This window comes from Pinus tabuliformis, chromosome 2_2 (assembly GCF_031772625.1).
Source record: "Pinus tabuliformis cultivar Carrire ecotype Pingquan chromosome 2_2, CPIR1, whole genome shotgun sequence".
Lineage (NCBI taxonomy): Eukaryota > Viridiplantae > Streptophyta > Pinopsida > Pinales > Pinaceae > Pinus > Pinus tabuliformis.
In genome coordinates this window covers 1,250,582,350-1,250,600,692 of record NC_142300.1, presented here as the reverse complement: position 1 = coordinate 1,250,600,692, position 18,343 = coordinate 1,250,582,350, and the positions used below count along the sequence as shown (strand labels likewise).

At 41.3% G+C, this 18,343-nt stretch overlaps 1 protein-coding gene across 1 annotated transcript in view; it reads left to right on the top strand.

Annotated features, from left to right (window-relative positions):
* Positions 1-14,832: 14,832 nt before the first annotated feature.
* EMB2394 (Ribosomal protein L6 family) overlaps positions 14,833-18,343 on the top strand; it is a 57,572-nt gene continuing 54,061 nt past the window's right edge. Inside the window, exons 1-2 of the mRNA XM_089406059.1 lie at positions 14,833-15,060; positions 15,147-15,467. Coding sequence (XP_089262185.1) covers positions 14,921-15,060; positions 15,147-15,467 — 461 coding nt within the window. The 5' untranslated portion in view covers positions 14,833-14,920. The remainder of the gene's footprint in view (positions 15,061-15,146; positions 15,468-18,343) is intronic.

Genomic DNA, 18,343 nt, shown 5'->3' with positions numbered 1-18,343 from the left:
GGCGATTGTGGTTGTGTTGCAGGGTCAATGGGCTGTTGCATTACAACTTGGGGTTGACATACAACAGGCATCGATTGAACTTGCGACACGGTTACAATGGCTGGCGTCGTCGGGATACTAGACATAGGTACACATTGTTGCATGGAATATACAACTCTTGGTTGTTGGGGTAACGTAGGTACCCAACCACTCGTCGTTACTTCAGTCAAACCTGAATGTTGTTGAAAACTGCCGTATGGGTATCCCCCCGGAAGGGGAAGTGAAAGGGCATATTGCCCCCCATACGGTAACAATCCGGAGCTCAAGGGTATGGATTGCCTTTGAGGACTGGATGGTCCAAACTGATTCCCAAAGGGGTCAATTTGTCTGGTTTCAACATAAGAATTACCAGGTATTATACCGGAAGAACAAACTGGAACAGACCAAGTTGTCGTAATAGTCCCTGGGTGGACTCCTTCTAGCTGATGAGAGCTAGTCGGGACAGCTGGTATGCCGGCAAACATCGTTGGATGGACAGCAGGAGCTTCTGCTGTCGCTGTGTCATTTGGCACAGTCCTAGATGTCGACGGTTGCTCAGACATTTTAAGTCTATCCAATAAACTGCCTAACGATTCTACAGGAACTTCCAGTGGCGATGGACAAACTTCTGATGCAGAAGGAAAAAGAGTGGCGCCTACTCCAAAATGAGTTGGAGTATTTGCTTGCTGGTCCTCTACGATTTCCTCTATTGCAATCAGACCAGGAGGAAGAGGAAGACCGTCAGGTCCGTAAAAGATCTCTGGTGCCGAAGAAGGGGTTGCTTCGACAGCGACAGTTGTTTGAACAACAAGACTCTGTGGACCAGTTTCAGATGGAACTGGTTCAGTTATGCAAGTACTTGTTCTCAGAGTAGGATCAGTACAACTGTCCCTCTGTCGCTGTTGAACTTCTTCAATAGAGGCAGGGATTCCAGAAATATTAGGAGTGACCAGAATCTCAGATGTAGTTGGAACTGTTGTTCTAACTTTAATGGGAGATTTTGACCCGGTCAAGCGAGTTTGCTTCGTCCATACTACTCTCGATTCCGGAGACAAAGACGGTTGACTCGCGAGTCTCCTCGAACGACGGAGTTCTAATTGACTTTCCTCCACGGTTGCGGATTACTCGATCAACTAAAATACAAAAAAGGGAATTAGGTTTCCGTATTGAATGAATTTTATTAGACGCTTCTAGACACAACTTGCTTTTTCATGTTTTAAGAGTCGAGAAAAAGCTAAAGATGACTCTAGTCGCCTTCGATGTATTAACGAGCCCGAAGTGACAAATGCTCGGTTGGACTTTTTCAGTTATAGAGTTTGAAAAAGGCCAAAAGAAACTGCTCTGGAGATCTAGGCAGAGGGTGTGCCAAACCTTTCGCGAAACCACAGAATACGTTTTACGGTACGGGTGGTCGATCTTCGTGAATGCTGTGTTCACTGCATCGCGATCAGTAGGGCGGCCGACACGGCTTCCTAAGGATAAAGGATAAATGCCTATAGGGGTCTCCCAATATACGCGACGGTACGTGGGAGCACAAGTCCGTATTAGTGCTATCGTCCCTCAGGAGGAATCACCCACCTTCGTAGAGATCGACAGTCACTACGTTTAACGACGCCGGAACACGTCTCTACCTAGACCTCTATTGTGAGCGTTATGTTACAAAGCGTTTTTAGATTCATTCAATATATTTTAAGTTGATCTTGTTTAGCAGTTTGTCTTTCAGGATCACCACGAGATGTATTGGTACAAATTCCTAAATGCAGCTAAAATGATAAGCAAGCATTACAATCTTTTTAGCTTTGAAAATCCTAACTACTGAGGGGAGAGAAAAACACTATCTTTCCACACAGAGCACAAAGCACAAACTAATGCACTTTCTCCTAAATCAATCACGCAAACTTATCAAAATGCAAATGCAAGATGCATGTATTTCCTTTCTTTTCCCTTAATGTTGATGTAGACAAAAGGAAACTGTTGTATAATTTTTGAATTCAATTTGAAGCGTAAACAAACAAGTTTTGTCTAAAATGAAAAGACGCCTTACAAGCACTTGTTTTGACACTAAAAATATATGAATTCAAACCATAAGATGAAAAACAAACAAACTCAAACAGCCATGGACAGTAATAAAACTAGCTCTTCAGATCACAAAGACACTTTTACAGTTCAGGATCTAAGAGGCCACAGCTATACTGGTTTGATTTTCACAATGGGAAACTGTGACTGAAACAAGAAATACGGAAAGAACAATCACAGTTTCATCACACAACTGAGGCGGAATAATGTCAAGGAAAGTTGGTTTACAGCAAGTACAATGACAAGCAATCAGCAGCAAAATAACAGTGAAAACAGGGCTCAGACACAGTGGAAACCTCAGGAAGACATAGCCTAACTGGATCAGCGCAGGCTCTGGTCTGTCAAATTGACTCTCAGCGCAGTTCCCGAAGGGAGTACCTGCGCTGGAATGCAGACTGCCTGTGGACAGCCTACACTGAGACACGAGAGTTGCGTTTACAAGGATTTCCGGGTCATAAAAAGCTCAAAAATGCACTGTTTTTGCTGAAATAAAAAGCTATAGGTCAAGTACAAGCTAAGGGATGATCAAGAGGATGAAAAGCTATCACAAAGAGCACAAGAGTCTTTTGTAGATCAGCTCTTCAAATCATGAATCTGCTCAGAAAATGAGCAAGAGTAGCAGCCCCTCTACTTCGCTTTTGATATAGTCAAAAGCTTTTCGATTTGGTACTCTTTTGTTCAGGAAATGAAATAGCAAAGATACTACAAACACCAACAAGATACTAGGCTCCCCAGTGGAGTCGCCAGTTTGTTGTGGGGAAAAGTATCCGACTCGGATGACCCTATCCCTACTCTAAGGGTGACAGTCCTTAGCAACAACTGAAAGTAAAGCTTTGATTATTTTCCTTTATGAAAGTACAGAGAAGGAAGAAAAGATTAACCAACCGGTGTCTTTCGCTTTTGTCGATCCTGTCCTCTCTCTTTGTCTCTTGTTCCCAGCTCCTTGCTCCCTTTGCCGGCCCAGCTACACAAAGATCCTGCACAAACAAGAGAAGGAAAACTACAAGAAACATGTACTCATAACTGATGCATGGATTAGAGTGAATCAAATATACAAGTAAATACAATACATAAATGCAATACAAGTATATAGGAGAACATTCAAAGCTTTATTGATAGAAGTAAAAGGGTTCTGAGAAGGTTACAACCATCAATGGCTCCAATCCAGCAGCACCTCCCCAGCAGCAAGAAATCTCCTCTTCACCTCTATAAAAGCAATCACCCAATAGCTCTAACTGTAAACCAACAGCACTTCCTTGCTTTGCACAAAATTCCAGCCTCCTTAGACCTCATAGAAGAGCTCTATATATAGGATAGAAGAAGAGAGGATGAGTCAGCTTGAGACTGACATAAAGCTGCCTTGTGTCCTCTCCCTCTTCAGTTAATCTTCAGTTCTTGAGTCCACTTGGAGATCCTTGCTTACACATGGAGATCAAGTACCTCTTACTCATCACAGGGCAAATCTCTTGAACCAAGTGTCAGTTTGGAAGCTTCCTGGGCAATTAACACCTTGCAGAATGACTGTGCCACTTGGCCAATCTCGCCCAGCGCAGGTAGCCTTCATTAGATTTGACTTCCAGCGCAGGTACAAGGAGGAGCAGTTGCATTACAGCACAGATGCTCAGTGGAGCAGCTGACATGATCCAAAAATAGCCTGTTTCTGAGTGTTTTCAGGTGGAGAACTGATGGGAAGTGCTGTGGTTTGCTGACCTTGTTCTTCTAGGGGTAAGAACAACATGTTTAGGGACTGAGGATCCCTGTAATTATCGACATTTCATGCTCCATGCTGCGAGGCACAAAAATGTCTATAACAGGTCCCGAACTTCCGGAGCCGTTTTGAGGCCCTAAACGATGTTTTTTTTGTCTCCCAAAGTGGTAGTACTCGGATAGATCTTTCTAACGAGCTATCGTACGCGTCAAACGGAGATCGTATGCCAAAGTTACGACCCCGGGAAATTGATGTAGGAATTTACCCAAACGGGGCCCACAATTTGGCGTTTCATCTTCTAGGGTTAGGTTTTGGGATGTTAAGGGTTTTCCATTGTTTCTCAACAATAAATAGGCCTTCGAGCCTCATTGTAATAGAGTTGGGAACAATTCATAGGCATGTAGCCGCCACATCTCTTCTCAGAGATAAGCTACCATCGCCCTAGCTGGTTTCTTTCCATTTCTGTTTATAAGCATATTTCAGTATTTTCCATTAATGAAATGAAGTATTATTTCTGCTGCATCTCTGTATTTATGGTTATCGCATCTCTGTGTTTATGGTTATCTCTGTAATCTATTGCGTTCCTGTCTAAATCCGGATCAGTGGTATCAGAGCGGTCTGCTTTTTCTCTGTTTTTCTTTGCATGTCCCCAACGAGGTCGGGATATAAGGAGTTAGGGCTTGAACTGGTCGAACCTTTGCAAGACCAGCCTCGCAAATCCCGACGGCCTCCCATGGCGGATGAGAAGAAAGACGAGGGGCAGGAGATCCTATCAAAATCTTGCTCGAAGAAGCGCTCGAGCGGCAAAGGAACGCGATGATGGATAGCTTTGCGCAGATCCTTCAGCGGCTACCCAGAGGCGATGCATCGGCTTCCAACAGCGACTCTGGAAACGCCACACCATTTAAGGTACAAGTTAATTTTGAAATCCCCATCTTCGAGGGTCAAATAGACGCAGATGCCGTAGATAAATGGTTAAATCTGCTAGATGGGTATTTTTCTGTTCATGAATTTTCAAGTCGGGAAAAGATTGTTTTCGCTCTTCTCAAAGCAGCCCCCCACGTCAAGGACTGGTGGGAAACCTACTGCGAGTAGAAGGATGAAAGTACAGGCTCACTATTTTCAGCCACACCCACTTGGAATGACTTCTGGGATGCCATCAAGGAGCAATACTACCCTGTCGGAACCTATGAGGACAAATACATCAAATGGACCACACTGCGGCAGGGACGAGAGCAAGATGTTCCGGAGTTCACAAACATTTTTCATACCCTTCGCACACAGTTGGGTATCAAAGATTCTGAGCTGCATCTGGTACTCAAATACCGTGGTTGCCTACACAGATACATCCAGGAAGAGATGGGGTTCTTGAACATCTCCTCACTCGGCACAACATACCGATACGATGTCAAAATCGAGCAAAAGTACAAACAGAAGAAGCGAGACTTTGGATCTGCAAATCCGAAGCCCAAAGGACAAAGCCAAGGCGGGGTGATCCAAGATAACCCGTCGAAGCCGCAAGAAAAGAACAACACCACGAAGCCGAAGAAGGACACAGGGAAGTGGTGTGAGTTCCACAAGAGTCCCACTCATAACACAAGTGAGTGTCGGATCAAGCAGTCGTTGGTGGCTGAGTTGAAGGCTTCCGAATCAGATGCATGTTCCGACCCTGAGCCAGAGCCCGACAAGGGGAATGGCAAAGGGAAGCAGATCATTGATGCGGATCCCAGTGCCACTGTTGCCACCACCAAGATCAAGAAAAATGAGCCCGAAGATCCAGAGGAGGGGGAGCGTCTTTTCCACTCACAGATGTGGATGAAGGGTTCGCCGCTACAATTCATTGTCGACAGTGGCAGCCAAAAGAACCTCGTTTCAGCAGAGGTCGTGAAGCAGTTGGGCCTACCGACTACACCTCACCCACAGCCGTACAGTATCGGGTGGCTTCATGAAGGACGAGATCTAAAAGTTTGTCAGCAGTGCCACCTTCCCTACAGCATCAAACCCTTCACAGACGAGGTATTGTGTGATGTTACACCTCTGGATGTTTGTGATGTACTATTAGGCCAACCATACTTGTGGAGGCGACATGCTGTGTATGAGTCAAGGCCTCGTGCTGTCATTATTTCTTTGAATAATTCATTATACATGATATCAGAGGTAGCGCTACCTACTGCCACATCCTTGATCACTACCAAGAAAGGCAGCAAGCTCATATCACAGACCAGGAAATTCATCTGTTTGGTTCACTCCCAAAATAAGGGGAAGATCGTTGCTACATCCATGACCCCTGCAAAGGGTTCCTCCATGCAGCAGCAACAGCAAAGGATACGGTCATGACAAAACACAGGAACAACTTCTCCTCACCCACATGGGTACCACACAAGTTTCAGGTGGGCAACAAAGTCTGGTTGCATCGACATAAAGAACGCCTTACCAGAACCCATCATAAGCTCAAACCCACAGAATTAAATCCAGATTGCATGGAACAAGCTGCAACTGATCGGATCATGGACACACAGATCAAGAACACTCGCCAACAGAATATCCAACTGTATCGAGTTGTCAAAGCAGGCCAACTCCTTCAGCAGGGCAAGTGGCTCACCAGGGAACAAGTTCAGCAGAAGTTTCCTCATCTCATGGAGGATCTCAACGCAATGGGGACCATTGCTTCCTAAGGGGGGAGGAATGATCCAGGTGGATATTGGTGGCCACCTGCCAAGTCCACCTGGACCCCCACCATTGTCTTTCTCAGCATTTTCAGTTTCCTTAATTGTAGCACAACTTACTATTTTTAGCAGTTTTCCGGGTCCCGAACTTCCGGAGCCGTTTTGAGGCCCTAAACGACGTTTTTTTGGGATTCTGGGGCAACATGGGTCCTCCCAAAGTGGTAGTACTCGGATAGATCTTTCTAACGAGCTATTGTACGCGTCAAACGGAGATCGTATGCCAAAGTTACGACCCCCGGGAAATTGATGTAGGAATTTACCCAAACGGGGCCCACAATTTGGCGTTTCATCTTCTAGGGTTAGGTTTTGGGATGTTAAGGGTTTTCCATTGTTTCTCAACAATAAATAGGCCTTCGAGCCTCATTGTAACAGAGTTGGGAACAGTTCATAGGCATGTAGCCGCCACATCTCTTCTCAGAGATAAGCTACCATCGCCCTAGCTGGTTTCTTTCCATTTCTGTTTATAAGCATATTTCAGTATTTTCCATTAATGAAATGAAGTATTATTTCTGCTGCATCTCTGTATTTATGGTTATCGCATCTCTGTGTTTATGGTTATCTCTGTAATCTATTGCGTTCCTGTCTAAATCCGGATCATGTTGGATACTATCATGATGACATTATTGGTGCAAAACAATGGAGAAGCCATGTTGTCCCAATACATTCCTCATATTGTTCCAAATATTTTATGCACATAAATTTAAGGACAGTAAAAAAGAAAATTAATTTTCACTACCTTAGAGGCAACCTCTCAATGTGATTCCTATACCATCTTTTAAAACATAATTTTTTCATTCCAACAAGTCCTCACATGCCTCCAAACTCCTAGTAGTTTGTGAGATATCAAATTTTCAAGTTAAAAATACATATTGCTAAACAGTGAGCCAACCTCATCCCTCTAGGACATGTCGGTCTCAGTTAGGGTCACCTCCTTTCGGTTTTCCTCACCAAAAGGGTATATATATACACATAAGGATCTTGGCCTTTTGGACAGATAAGCAGTTCATGTTTGAAAAGGACAAGAAGCATATAGAGTTCACAGTTCACACCTTGTGAACTTACACCGAACTTGGAGGAGGATACTATATCTAATTGCGAATGGTCTAACTACTTTCCAGATCTGTGTGAAGACAGTCAAGGGCTACAGATGGTCTGAATTACAACATAATTGTGGATCTGTGTAGGGTTGCGGATGGTTTGGTTACACCATAATTGTGGATATGTGAAGGGATGCGAATGGTCTAAAGTATTCACCTCTTATATCCTGACTGGGATTAGAAATTCAGATTGTGGAAATAGACTATGCTCAGACCTGAAAATCTCGGACTGTGTGTCGCTCAGACTATTAGTTGTATGATTATTGCAGAAGTGTTATGAATGGGTAAAATTTTTTGGTCTTGTGATTTGTGCCAACTATGGTAAATTTTTCAGTTAAGATATATTACTGTTGTCTTGGTGATTTGGTTCGGATCTATAGCAACCCTCTCCTCGACCTATGGCAGAGACTCTTTTGATGGTATAGCAACCCTCCTTCAAAGACCTCTTTTGGTGATATAAAAGCATATTAATTCGGACCTGAGGTATCATATTCGGGCATGTAGCAACATGTCAAAATTCGGATCAGTAAATTGGTGCAGCATGGTGCCAAAATATTATTGCTAAAGTTTTGGTGTAGTAAGGACATTGGTGAAGCTGTAGTGCACAAGTCTTGGTGCAGTGTTGAAGTCTTAGTGTAAGAAAATTGGTGTAGAATTGATGAACAAGTGTGGTGCATAATAGATGGTGTAGTATGGTGTATAAATCCTTGTGTAGAAGTATTGGAACAATTTGAACAATGGTCTGGTGCAGTGTAGTGCAAGGACATTTGTAAAGAAAAATTGTCACAATCTAGTGCTGAAGTATTGGTGTAGCAGTGGACCAGTAGTCTTGAGATAATCTGGTGTTGAAATATTGGCGTAGTGCAGAAGTCATGGTGCAAACTTTGGTGCAAACCTTTGGAGGTAACTTGAAGTAATCTTTGGGACCAACCTTGGACCATATTTGAAGAAGGTGCAAAACTATTATTAGAGCTGGTGCGGAACTTGGTGCAGTTCATTGAAGACACATTGAAGTGTTGTATTGAAGATAATAATGCAGTGTTGATGTCATGATGAGGTAACTTGAAGAGATTGATTGGGTATTATGAAGAACAGTGGTGACACTTTCTGTATGACAAGGTTGTCATTGATGACGTGACGTGGAGACTAAGTGAAGGGATAACTAAAGATTGACAAGGCTCGGTGAAGAAGACTTTGGGAGCCGTGAAACCAAACATATCTTGAGAAAGCGAAGCTATATGATTGGTTTCCTTGGAGTTGGTGCTCCTAAACTCAAGGTTGGTGCCTGGGATAAGATAGGGTCAAATCCCTAGAGGTCAGAGCCTCACTAAAGTCCAAGTAGGTGCTTGGCACATCCCAGGTTGGAGCCTGGGTGTCTTATTCTAGGGTTGGAGCCCTACCTATTTGTACTTAATTCATTGTAAAGATTATATTAATAAAAACATTTATTTCTATCGTTCATTTTATGTTCTAAATATAAGTGATCTAACTGGTAAACGTAACAATTGAAAATAAATACTGATTCATCCCCCCCTTAGTATTTACAACAATAAGGATCTGGAATAACACTTGGAAACCTGGGGCATATAGACCCTTTTTATTATTATGAAGTGATTAGAAGGAGACTGCCTACTTAAGCAGGGTCTTACATACATATGAATGTCTATTCTCTTAGCAATAAGCCTGTGAATTTGTATAAGAGGCATTGCTACAACGCTAAATGAGTTATTCACTCTTTAAGGGCAAGCAAAGCCTAAAACCCCTGCATCAAGGCTTAGCGAACCATGCATTATCAATACCTTGGATGTCATCTGCTAACTTCCTATCATCACTAGTTAGGTATTGTAGGGTTTTGCATAATGCCATGGAGTCGAATGTAAACCATATTTGGAGTTGGGAACCCTTGGTGTGTGGCAGGAGAGGTGAAGCCTTTTAGAAGGTCGTTGTATGCCCATAGCAGGGTGTGGTTGCAGTAGCACCTTCACCGACACGCCATGAAATCCCCTGCTTTGATACGGGGAACATCAAAGGGTTAGGAGCTCATTGGAGAGGCCTCTACCCAAGCTCAGGAGGGCTAGCATCGCGGGGTGCATTAGCAAGCCACTTTCTCCATCATCGCCACTAAGTAACAATGCCATTCATAATGGCCACTGAACTCATGTAGTAGAGCTTTAACCAACTTAACTAGTGAGGAGCAATCAATGAAGAGTTTAGGCGAGCTCCTGTTATGTCAGTCATAATCTAGATTAAACTCATGGCTCAAAGGTTGATAGGGTTTTCCTGATTGATCCATGACAACACCCATGTGTAAGCTTCATGGAGTGTAGGTATACATGGCCTTAAAATTATAATGCAATCCTATTATCCTTATCCTTGCCCTGATCAAAACCCTAGTAGCAGAGGCATTCCATTGGCGAGGCTTGATTTGTCCCTAACACGATTGGTCGCGAGTGTGCCAACGTGGCTCAGAGGTGGAATCCGAAAGATTCACCTCAGAAAATCGTGTTTAGTAGTGGAGGGACAAGGTGTCGGGGTGATGCGACAAGATGACATGTGCGTGACGATTATGACATGGGCTGGAGGGGTGGCCCGCTACCCGCATAAGCTTGAAAGCATTGGCCCAAAAGGAAGGAAGGGGGTGCACAAGGAAGTGTCGGGCAAGGCCTTGCGGGATGATGTAAGGCAAGAGCGTGGCAAGGCCCACAATGTTATGGCGATGTTATTGGTCAAGGAATGACCCACTTGACCACTCAATGTGATGGGTTCATATCGAAAGTTTAAAGGGAGGAGTCAATTTTAGGCGTGAGGACGTTGAGGAGTAGGGTGACATGTTCCTATGGGGCCCACTTGACAGATTGAGTGGCACATAAGGATACAAGGACGTGAGCACCAGGCAGGAGCACCGAGATGATGTGGTGTCGTAGCCACATGGGCCCATTGGAATAGATGGCAAGTGAGAAGGGGGAGGCCCACATGTTCCAAGTAGACCTAGAGGTTTCACCCTAGAGGTGAAAAAGGGCTCTTAAAACGTATGCATTGGGAGAAGGTTATAGGTTGACATTAGCCAACCACATCACTGAGCGTGCACCTGATTGGTGGAGAGGAGGTACCACCTAACAGGTCATCTTGATGGACTTACCCTAGACGCATTAAAAGGTGCAACAAGCAAAGGCACTGGGATAACATGGTCGGGATGAGGTGAGCAGGGAACAACAATAATTGACAAGCAGGCTTCAGGCCAATAAGGAGGTGGTAAAGGGGTCCATTGTCCATGAAAGCTCGATATAAAGACCCCAATAGTAACTAATGTGCGCACTTGGGGAAATGTTGGGATAAGGTAAGCGGGGTGGTGTGATTAGTGGCACCTACCCAGGAGGCATAATAGAGCAATGTTTGAGGGCATCGAGTTGATGTAGAAAGAGGAGGTCATTTCATTTGGCATGGCCGATAAATGTGTGTGTGTATATGTGTGTGGGTGTGAGTACACAAAGTGAAAGCCCTAGTTGTGAGGCACTGATGATGAGTTGGCCAGTCTAGGTAAGATTCAATGGAAAAAAAAGTATTAACCGATTCCTCTAATAGTACGTGAGGGGTTGGGTATGTCATGAAACACAAATGGAGTTAATCATGAAGAGGGAATGTTTGTGGTTCAACCAGGTAGGTGGTTGGCCAAGCTCCAAGATGTAATCTAATTCAAATGGATTTAATCATGAAGAGGGAGTGTCTATAGTTCAACCAGGTAAGCCGTTGAATGAAGGAAGACCCAAAAACATAATTTTCTTTCAAAAACAATGCTCATGTTCAGCTGGTGTAAGGGTTTAGAATGTAGAGGCAAGATTTGTAGTGGAGAGTGTGAAGGAGGCATGATCGATACAAAGATAAAGACTGGACCAAATTGGAAATGCTCATATGAATTAACTATGTCCTTGGTGAAAATAGAGAGGGTGCAGGGACAAGTAACAAATCTAAAGAGATCCAATCCTGTGTTGATAGATAAAAGGAATCTTGAGTGACTTTACGGATTATATGCCGACCAACTTCAAAATAGAGATAAGAGAAACATATATGGGCAAATAAAATGTCTTTGAGTGGTTTGGAGTGTAATAAATATGTCAGATAGAGTGGAGGTGAGCATTGAGTAGAGAAATAAGAACTTTGCAACCAAGGAAATGATGATCAAAGGATGGTAGACATGAGTTACGACAATGACATAACTGATAGGTAGAGGTTAGGTACTGAGTAGGAGTTGAACCAGGCTCTAATACCGTGTTAGGCCTAGGAAAATAACTCTTGAAGTTGGTTTTTCCATTAATGTAAACAACATTATATACAATAAGGAGAGGTGACCTTTGGGATTCATATTCCAAGGTCTCTTCCTATTATACCTTTTCATTTTCCTTTATTTATATATTTACATTTGTTTCACCCAATCCCTGAGGATTAGGTGTCTAACAAATTTAAACTTAACATCTCCCTCTTAAATCCTTTGTGGTTTATGAAATTGAAGTGTTTATTAACAACATGAGATAATGGCATATAATTAATCTATATTAACCAATTTGATGTGTGATTACTGGTCACAACCTTTGAGTTGATGTTCTTTGGGATTAATGTTTACCCTCAGGTTTGATATTTCCAATTAAAAAATACCCTTGCAGGCTAACAAGATTTTTTTTTCATAGAAAAAAAGCTTTATGTATTATATGAGAGATATAAGAACTGATGATACATTCTATTTCTGATTATGCAGATCATAGCTATGATCCCATAAATATATGAGGAAATAAAAGCCTATAATCTGTAGAGCTATATAATGTCGCAGATATCAAAACTGATAATGTCTGATATCAAAAACTCAAAAAATATGAGACTGTCTTATGAGTAATGCATTAAAGGTCTGGAAGGGCAAAATCAGATATCTAATAATGGGAGTCATTAGATACAATTTCGAGATGCCAATATTCAGAAATAGAAGAAAGACCCTTTTTTGAAAGACCATCTGCTGTAATGTTTTTGTCCCTATTGATGTGCTGAATAGAGCAATTCTCCAGGCAGGTCCAATAGAAGTGTATCCTATCTCTCCATCCAGACAGATGTTGAGCCAGAATGAAGTTTTTCTGATTTACTGAATCAACCCATAGCTTTGAATCACCATAAAAAGCCACCTGCTAAATGTCTAGGAATATGCAAAATTTTAGAAGACCTGAGAGAGCCATGGCTTCAGCCAGATTATTGGTTCCTTGACCCCCATGCCAGAAAGCAGAGAAGTGAGAGTTAGCAGATATCTTTATGTGGAAGCCACATCCACATTGGCCCTGTTGAGCTGCCCCATCGAAAAAAGCTGATGGTTGATGAAGGTTGCAACAAGATTGTAACCAATAGTTTTCTGCCAATAATTTTCTTGAAGGTTGCACCAATAGGTAACAATGATGGTGACATATCCACCCATGATAATCTTCATGAGAATGAGCTACTAGAAACCAATGCAATGAAAAATCATCAACAACCATGTGAATGAATGTCACAATGGTAATAATTTACCATTGATTAACCAATCTCGTAATAATTTACCATTGATTAACCAATCTCCTACCAAAATTTGGGAAACATGTGCCTAATATACTCAAAATTCTCCAAATAGTTGGGTTCATCTTCATTTTCTTGGTGAGGTCTACTAAAAAGCTATGTATAGTCTAATGCTTCGTTATTCCAATATCACAGTATAATGGTCTCATATTTTCACAAAAGTCTTATTTAATTGAACATGATAACAATTTTTTCAAATGACGCTCACATGTTCACCTTCATTTTCTTGGTGAGCTCTACTAAAAAGCTATGTATAGTCTAATGCTTCGTTATTCCAATATCACAGTATAATGGTCTCATATTTTCATAAAAGTCTTATTTAATTGGCATCATGTTCAACAAAACATGATAACAATTTTTCAAAATGACGCTCAACTTTGTTGTGATGATGATGATTATGATCTTTGATAAGAAAATATATATATATAACTTTTCTTTACTAGTTTAATAATTTAAAATTTTAAATAACATGTTTAAAATAATCCTTTATAAAATTGATTTATGGCCTTTATATATATAATTTCAAAACTTTCTTTATAATTAATTATTAATTATTTTCCTTCACTTTTTAAATAATATCCACTAACACATCTTTAACTCCTTGGATAATTTCCTCCATGCATAAGGATACACTTATTTCTTTACTTTGCAAATACCATGGGCAATTACGGGCTACCAAAACCACGAGTTTCATAGATAATTTCTTCGGCATAGAACTTATCATTCACTTAAAGCAATTTTTGTACATTTTTTGTTTTTCTTTACTTTGAATACCATGGGCTGCCAAAACCACAATGTTGGTGGATAATTTCCTCCCCGAACAATAATAAAACTTATCATTCACTTAAAAAAATATATTTTATATTTCTTTACCTTGCAAATACTGTGGGCAATAACCATGGGTTAAGAAAACCACGAGTTTGATGGATAATTTGCTTCGGATAAAAAGATAGAACTTATCATTCACTTAATTTTTTTGGGCATGTCTTTCCGTTTTCTTTACTTTGAATACCATGGGCTACGATGTTGGTGGATAATTTCTTCCTCGAAAAATGATAAAACTTATCATTTACTTAAAATATATTTTATATTTCTTTACTTTGCAAATACCAAAATATATTTTATATTTCTTTATCTTTGCAAATACCATTGGCAATTACTATGAGTTATGAAAACCATGAACTTGGTGAATAATTTCCTTTGCCTAAAATGATAAAATTTATTATTCACTTAAAATTGTTTTTGTATGTTTTTGGTTTTCCACGGGCAATTACAATGGCTACCAAAACCACAATGTTGGTGAATAATTTTCTCTCTCAAAACGAATAAAACTTATCATTCACTTAAAAAACTATTTGAAATGAAATCTTAATTTGTATTATTTAAATTGATTTTTTAATTATATAGATTAAACACCCTGAAAACCTCTTAAAACACTTTGATAACCCAAAAATCATAAATTTTCAAAATGAAAAATATGTAAAATTTCAAAACAATATTTTATTCTATTTCAAAATGAAAAAAATTCCTTATTAATTTTTTAATCTACCCAAATTATTTTAAAAATTACCATCTCCGACTTTTTAGATTTATTAAATAGACAGTCTAGTCTAGCTATATGAGTAAAAGGACGCACTCAACCTTCTATCAAAAGCGTTTGCTCCCCTCTCCACTTTGTTATCAATACATTGTAAGGATTACGCTCCTCCATGGCTTCAGTCACTCCATTGGGCTCTTCCCACTTACTTATCACCAAGCCACAACGATTCTCTTTATCAACAAAGGCAGATAAGCAAGAGCAGGTTGACAAAATGGCCACTGCGAGCTTCAGCGTGCCATCCCTCGCCTGGTAAGCATGCATTCCACTTTTACAATAGGTATGTATAATTGCATTTTAACATTAAGGGGTGTTCATTTGGTGGGTTTCGAGTGCAGTGCCCTCAGAAGCACCTTCTTGGGGGAAGACAATGGCCTAAAGGCTGCCAGGGCTAGACCTGCAATTGCCATTGTGAGATTGCCTTCAGTGAGGCCAATTATTGAATGCAAAGAATCCAGAATTGGTAAAAAGCCTGTGCCGGTACCAGCAAATGTGAATATCACATTGGAAGGGCAGCATATTAGAGTGAATGGTACACTCGGGGAGCTCTCTCAGACATACCCGAATGAGATTAAGGTGGATTGGGACGCTTCCGGCTGTCTGAAAATTTCCAAAGCTGTTGAGACCAGGAGAGCCAATCAGATGCATGGACTCTTTCGGTATCAATCCCTTCCTCTATCCTATTTTTGCCCTTTTTGTTTTCCATTTCCTTTAGCTCACTCGCTCTGTATGAAAGGCAACCCAAAGACAAACGGGTTAACAAATTCAAGCATAAATCTGTAATCTGGAGCAAAATGGAAGTTAAAAAAAATCTGTGCTTTTTTCATCTCACATCCACTGTGTAGCTCTCTGAATCTTGCACAATTATTGCAGATTTAGATTGCATTCTGTTGATGTATTTATATCAATGAAAACAGGCTATCATGGCACGCTGTTTAAAGTTTGGAAGGTATGTTGACCAACATTATGAGTCGACCTTAGGGAGAGTGTTCACGTAGGACTAAGTCTTCACAGCTAAAGTTGGGAAAATATATGTCAACATCCTAGGCAGGCCTTAATGAGAGTCCTCCAAATGCTTATAGCATTTTAGCTAAGTTGTACACTGAAGATTTTAATCCTTTCAGGTTCAATTCAGTGTCTAGCGTAGCTGGTAGAGTGTATAATTTGAGACTAATTTGAAGCTAACATACTATGAAAGTAGGGTGTTTTTAGTGTGGAGTGCTTGCACACCAATTTAATTCAGCTGTTAAACTTTGTTTTAGGTTGAAATACATTATACAATAGTGGTCTGTTCTATATTCTACATACATGGATTGAAAGAGGCTATAAGCAACGGCTTCTAATTTTGATATGTTTAGCCCTTACATTTCAATAAGTTTCCGAAAAAAAATATACTCTGTTACTGTGCATTGTTGCTTTGCTATCAATTCCTCAAGTTCTTGTTCTTTCACTGCTTTGCTGTCAGTTCCTCAGGTCATTGTTCTTTCACTATCTCCATGTTTGACTTACTAAAATGAAAATCGGTTGTTGAGGATTTCATTCCATTGAATATAACTATCTTACTAGTATTCTGCAGTGGCCTCCCCATTATCTCGGTGGAGCCTAAATACCATGGCAAAGTTGACCTGTGGCAGAGCCTGCTAAATCTTCCTTTGCATCAAACGACCTGCAACATGGCCTGCGGACTTGCTCTTTCACCTGCCAATCAACTAAGGAGTTTGCAAGCCCTTTGCAGAGTTTATGAATCTGTTATGGGAGTTGCATTTTTGTAGTGTGGCGTGCTTGCTTGCTTAGGGGTTAGCCAATTGCATGATTATTGCAAGAAAAACTGGTTTTCCAAGAGGCCTGCTTTGCAGCAAGGAGACCCACTGAGTGCTAATGCATCCATCCGTCCACTGTGGAGCTACCATCTTCATAACATCTCTAGCTTCATCTTTATTTAGGTCGGTCCCAACCTGACGAAATTTATATTACTGCTTCCTCAGTTTCTATTTTTTGACTTAGGCTAACTTCTCCTTTGGTCCCAACACACTACCCTCCCAGATTTAAATTCCTGTTCATGTTTGCTCATATTGTCCTCCTTTATAATGTCCCTACACAGGCCCCTATTGAACACCCGACCCCCCCATCCCCAAAACCCTGCCATGGCCTTGTCATCAAGCAAGCTGTGTGAGGGTCATAAACACTAGCAGGGCAGGTGATGAGGAAGGCTTCCAGGCTGAGTTCCTCAAGCATGGTATTCACTCCCTCGACTCTCACTTTGCGTGATTTGTTTAATCATGCTGTCTATTCCAGATCCCCCCTGGCTTGGTTCCATATCATCCACCGGATCTTTCTCAGGGTCCTTACCTGTTGCTCAGACAATATTCTCCTCAGCATGGTGCAGCAGTGATGCAGATCTGTACAGTAGAAGATCATATTGGGTTCTATGCAATGGTCCTCGCAGGGACATGGTGTAGCATTAGTGTGCAGTGGGGAGGAGGTGCAGTTATGTAGGAGAGTAGAGGGTGCATGCACGTCAATTTTAAAATATGTTTCAGGTTTTACCACTGCAGTTCCATATCCAGTTTCAGGTTTAGCAGTACAGTTCTAGATGGAGGCGGTCTTTTATTGAAGTTTTGCTTTTGTTAAGTCTTATTAGCATGCATTTACTATTATTAGAGAAGGCCATAGGTTCCTAGGCAAGCTAGGGTGCTTGCATGGAAATTGTCTATTATGTACGAGGATGGAGATCTCTAGGAGACATCAACAGGTTTGCTTGGTGCAGTTTATCACCAGTGCGAGGGGTACTTCTCTTCGCACTGTTATCTATGCAGGTGAGAGCACTAGGTTTTTAGATTATGCTTAGGGTTGGATACAGTCAAACCAAGTGCTTCTTGCATGTGTCCAGATACATTGTATCTTCCTCCTCCTTTCTAGTCTATAAGGGAGATGTAGGGTGCACCACTGTTTTGGTTGGCGAGTTTTTTGTTTGGCCTTCTTTCCTTATTCAACAGAAGTTAGATGTGATTGAGAGTTCAAACCTCTGTATTTCACTGTTATTATTCTCTGCAGCATGTGTTTGTAGATTCTTGTATTAAAAAATAGCTGTTTTGATAGGTTTCAAGCTTTAAAGTAACCTAGGGCTGTGTATGGATAGGACTTAAGCCTGTAAGAGGGAGTTCTTGGAGGGTTTCAGGGGTGAGATGCCTGAGCAGTAGTAAGTGAAGCAGATCTGGACCTGAGAAGGGTTGTAGGAGATTGCATATCTGATTCATAGTTGCTGATCTATTTTCTGTTTGTTTTAAGAATTGCAGTCATGACCAATGATGGTCTCCAAGATTGTCACATGTTGGAGGGCACTTCCAACTTTGTTCCATGGAAGTGTAGGTTGCAGAATTTCTTGGAAATGGTTGGACTGTGATACCTTGTGGAGAGGGAGGTCATAGTCAACAGATCCCAAGGATTTGGTTGAGCACGCTAGGAGTTGGTCAAAGAGAAATGAATCGTTTTAGATTCAGTGAAGGATCATATAATCCCTCACATTGCAGAGAAG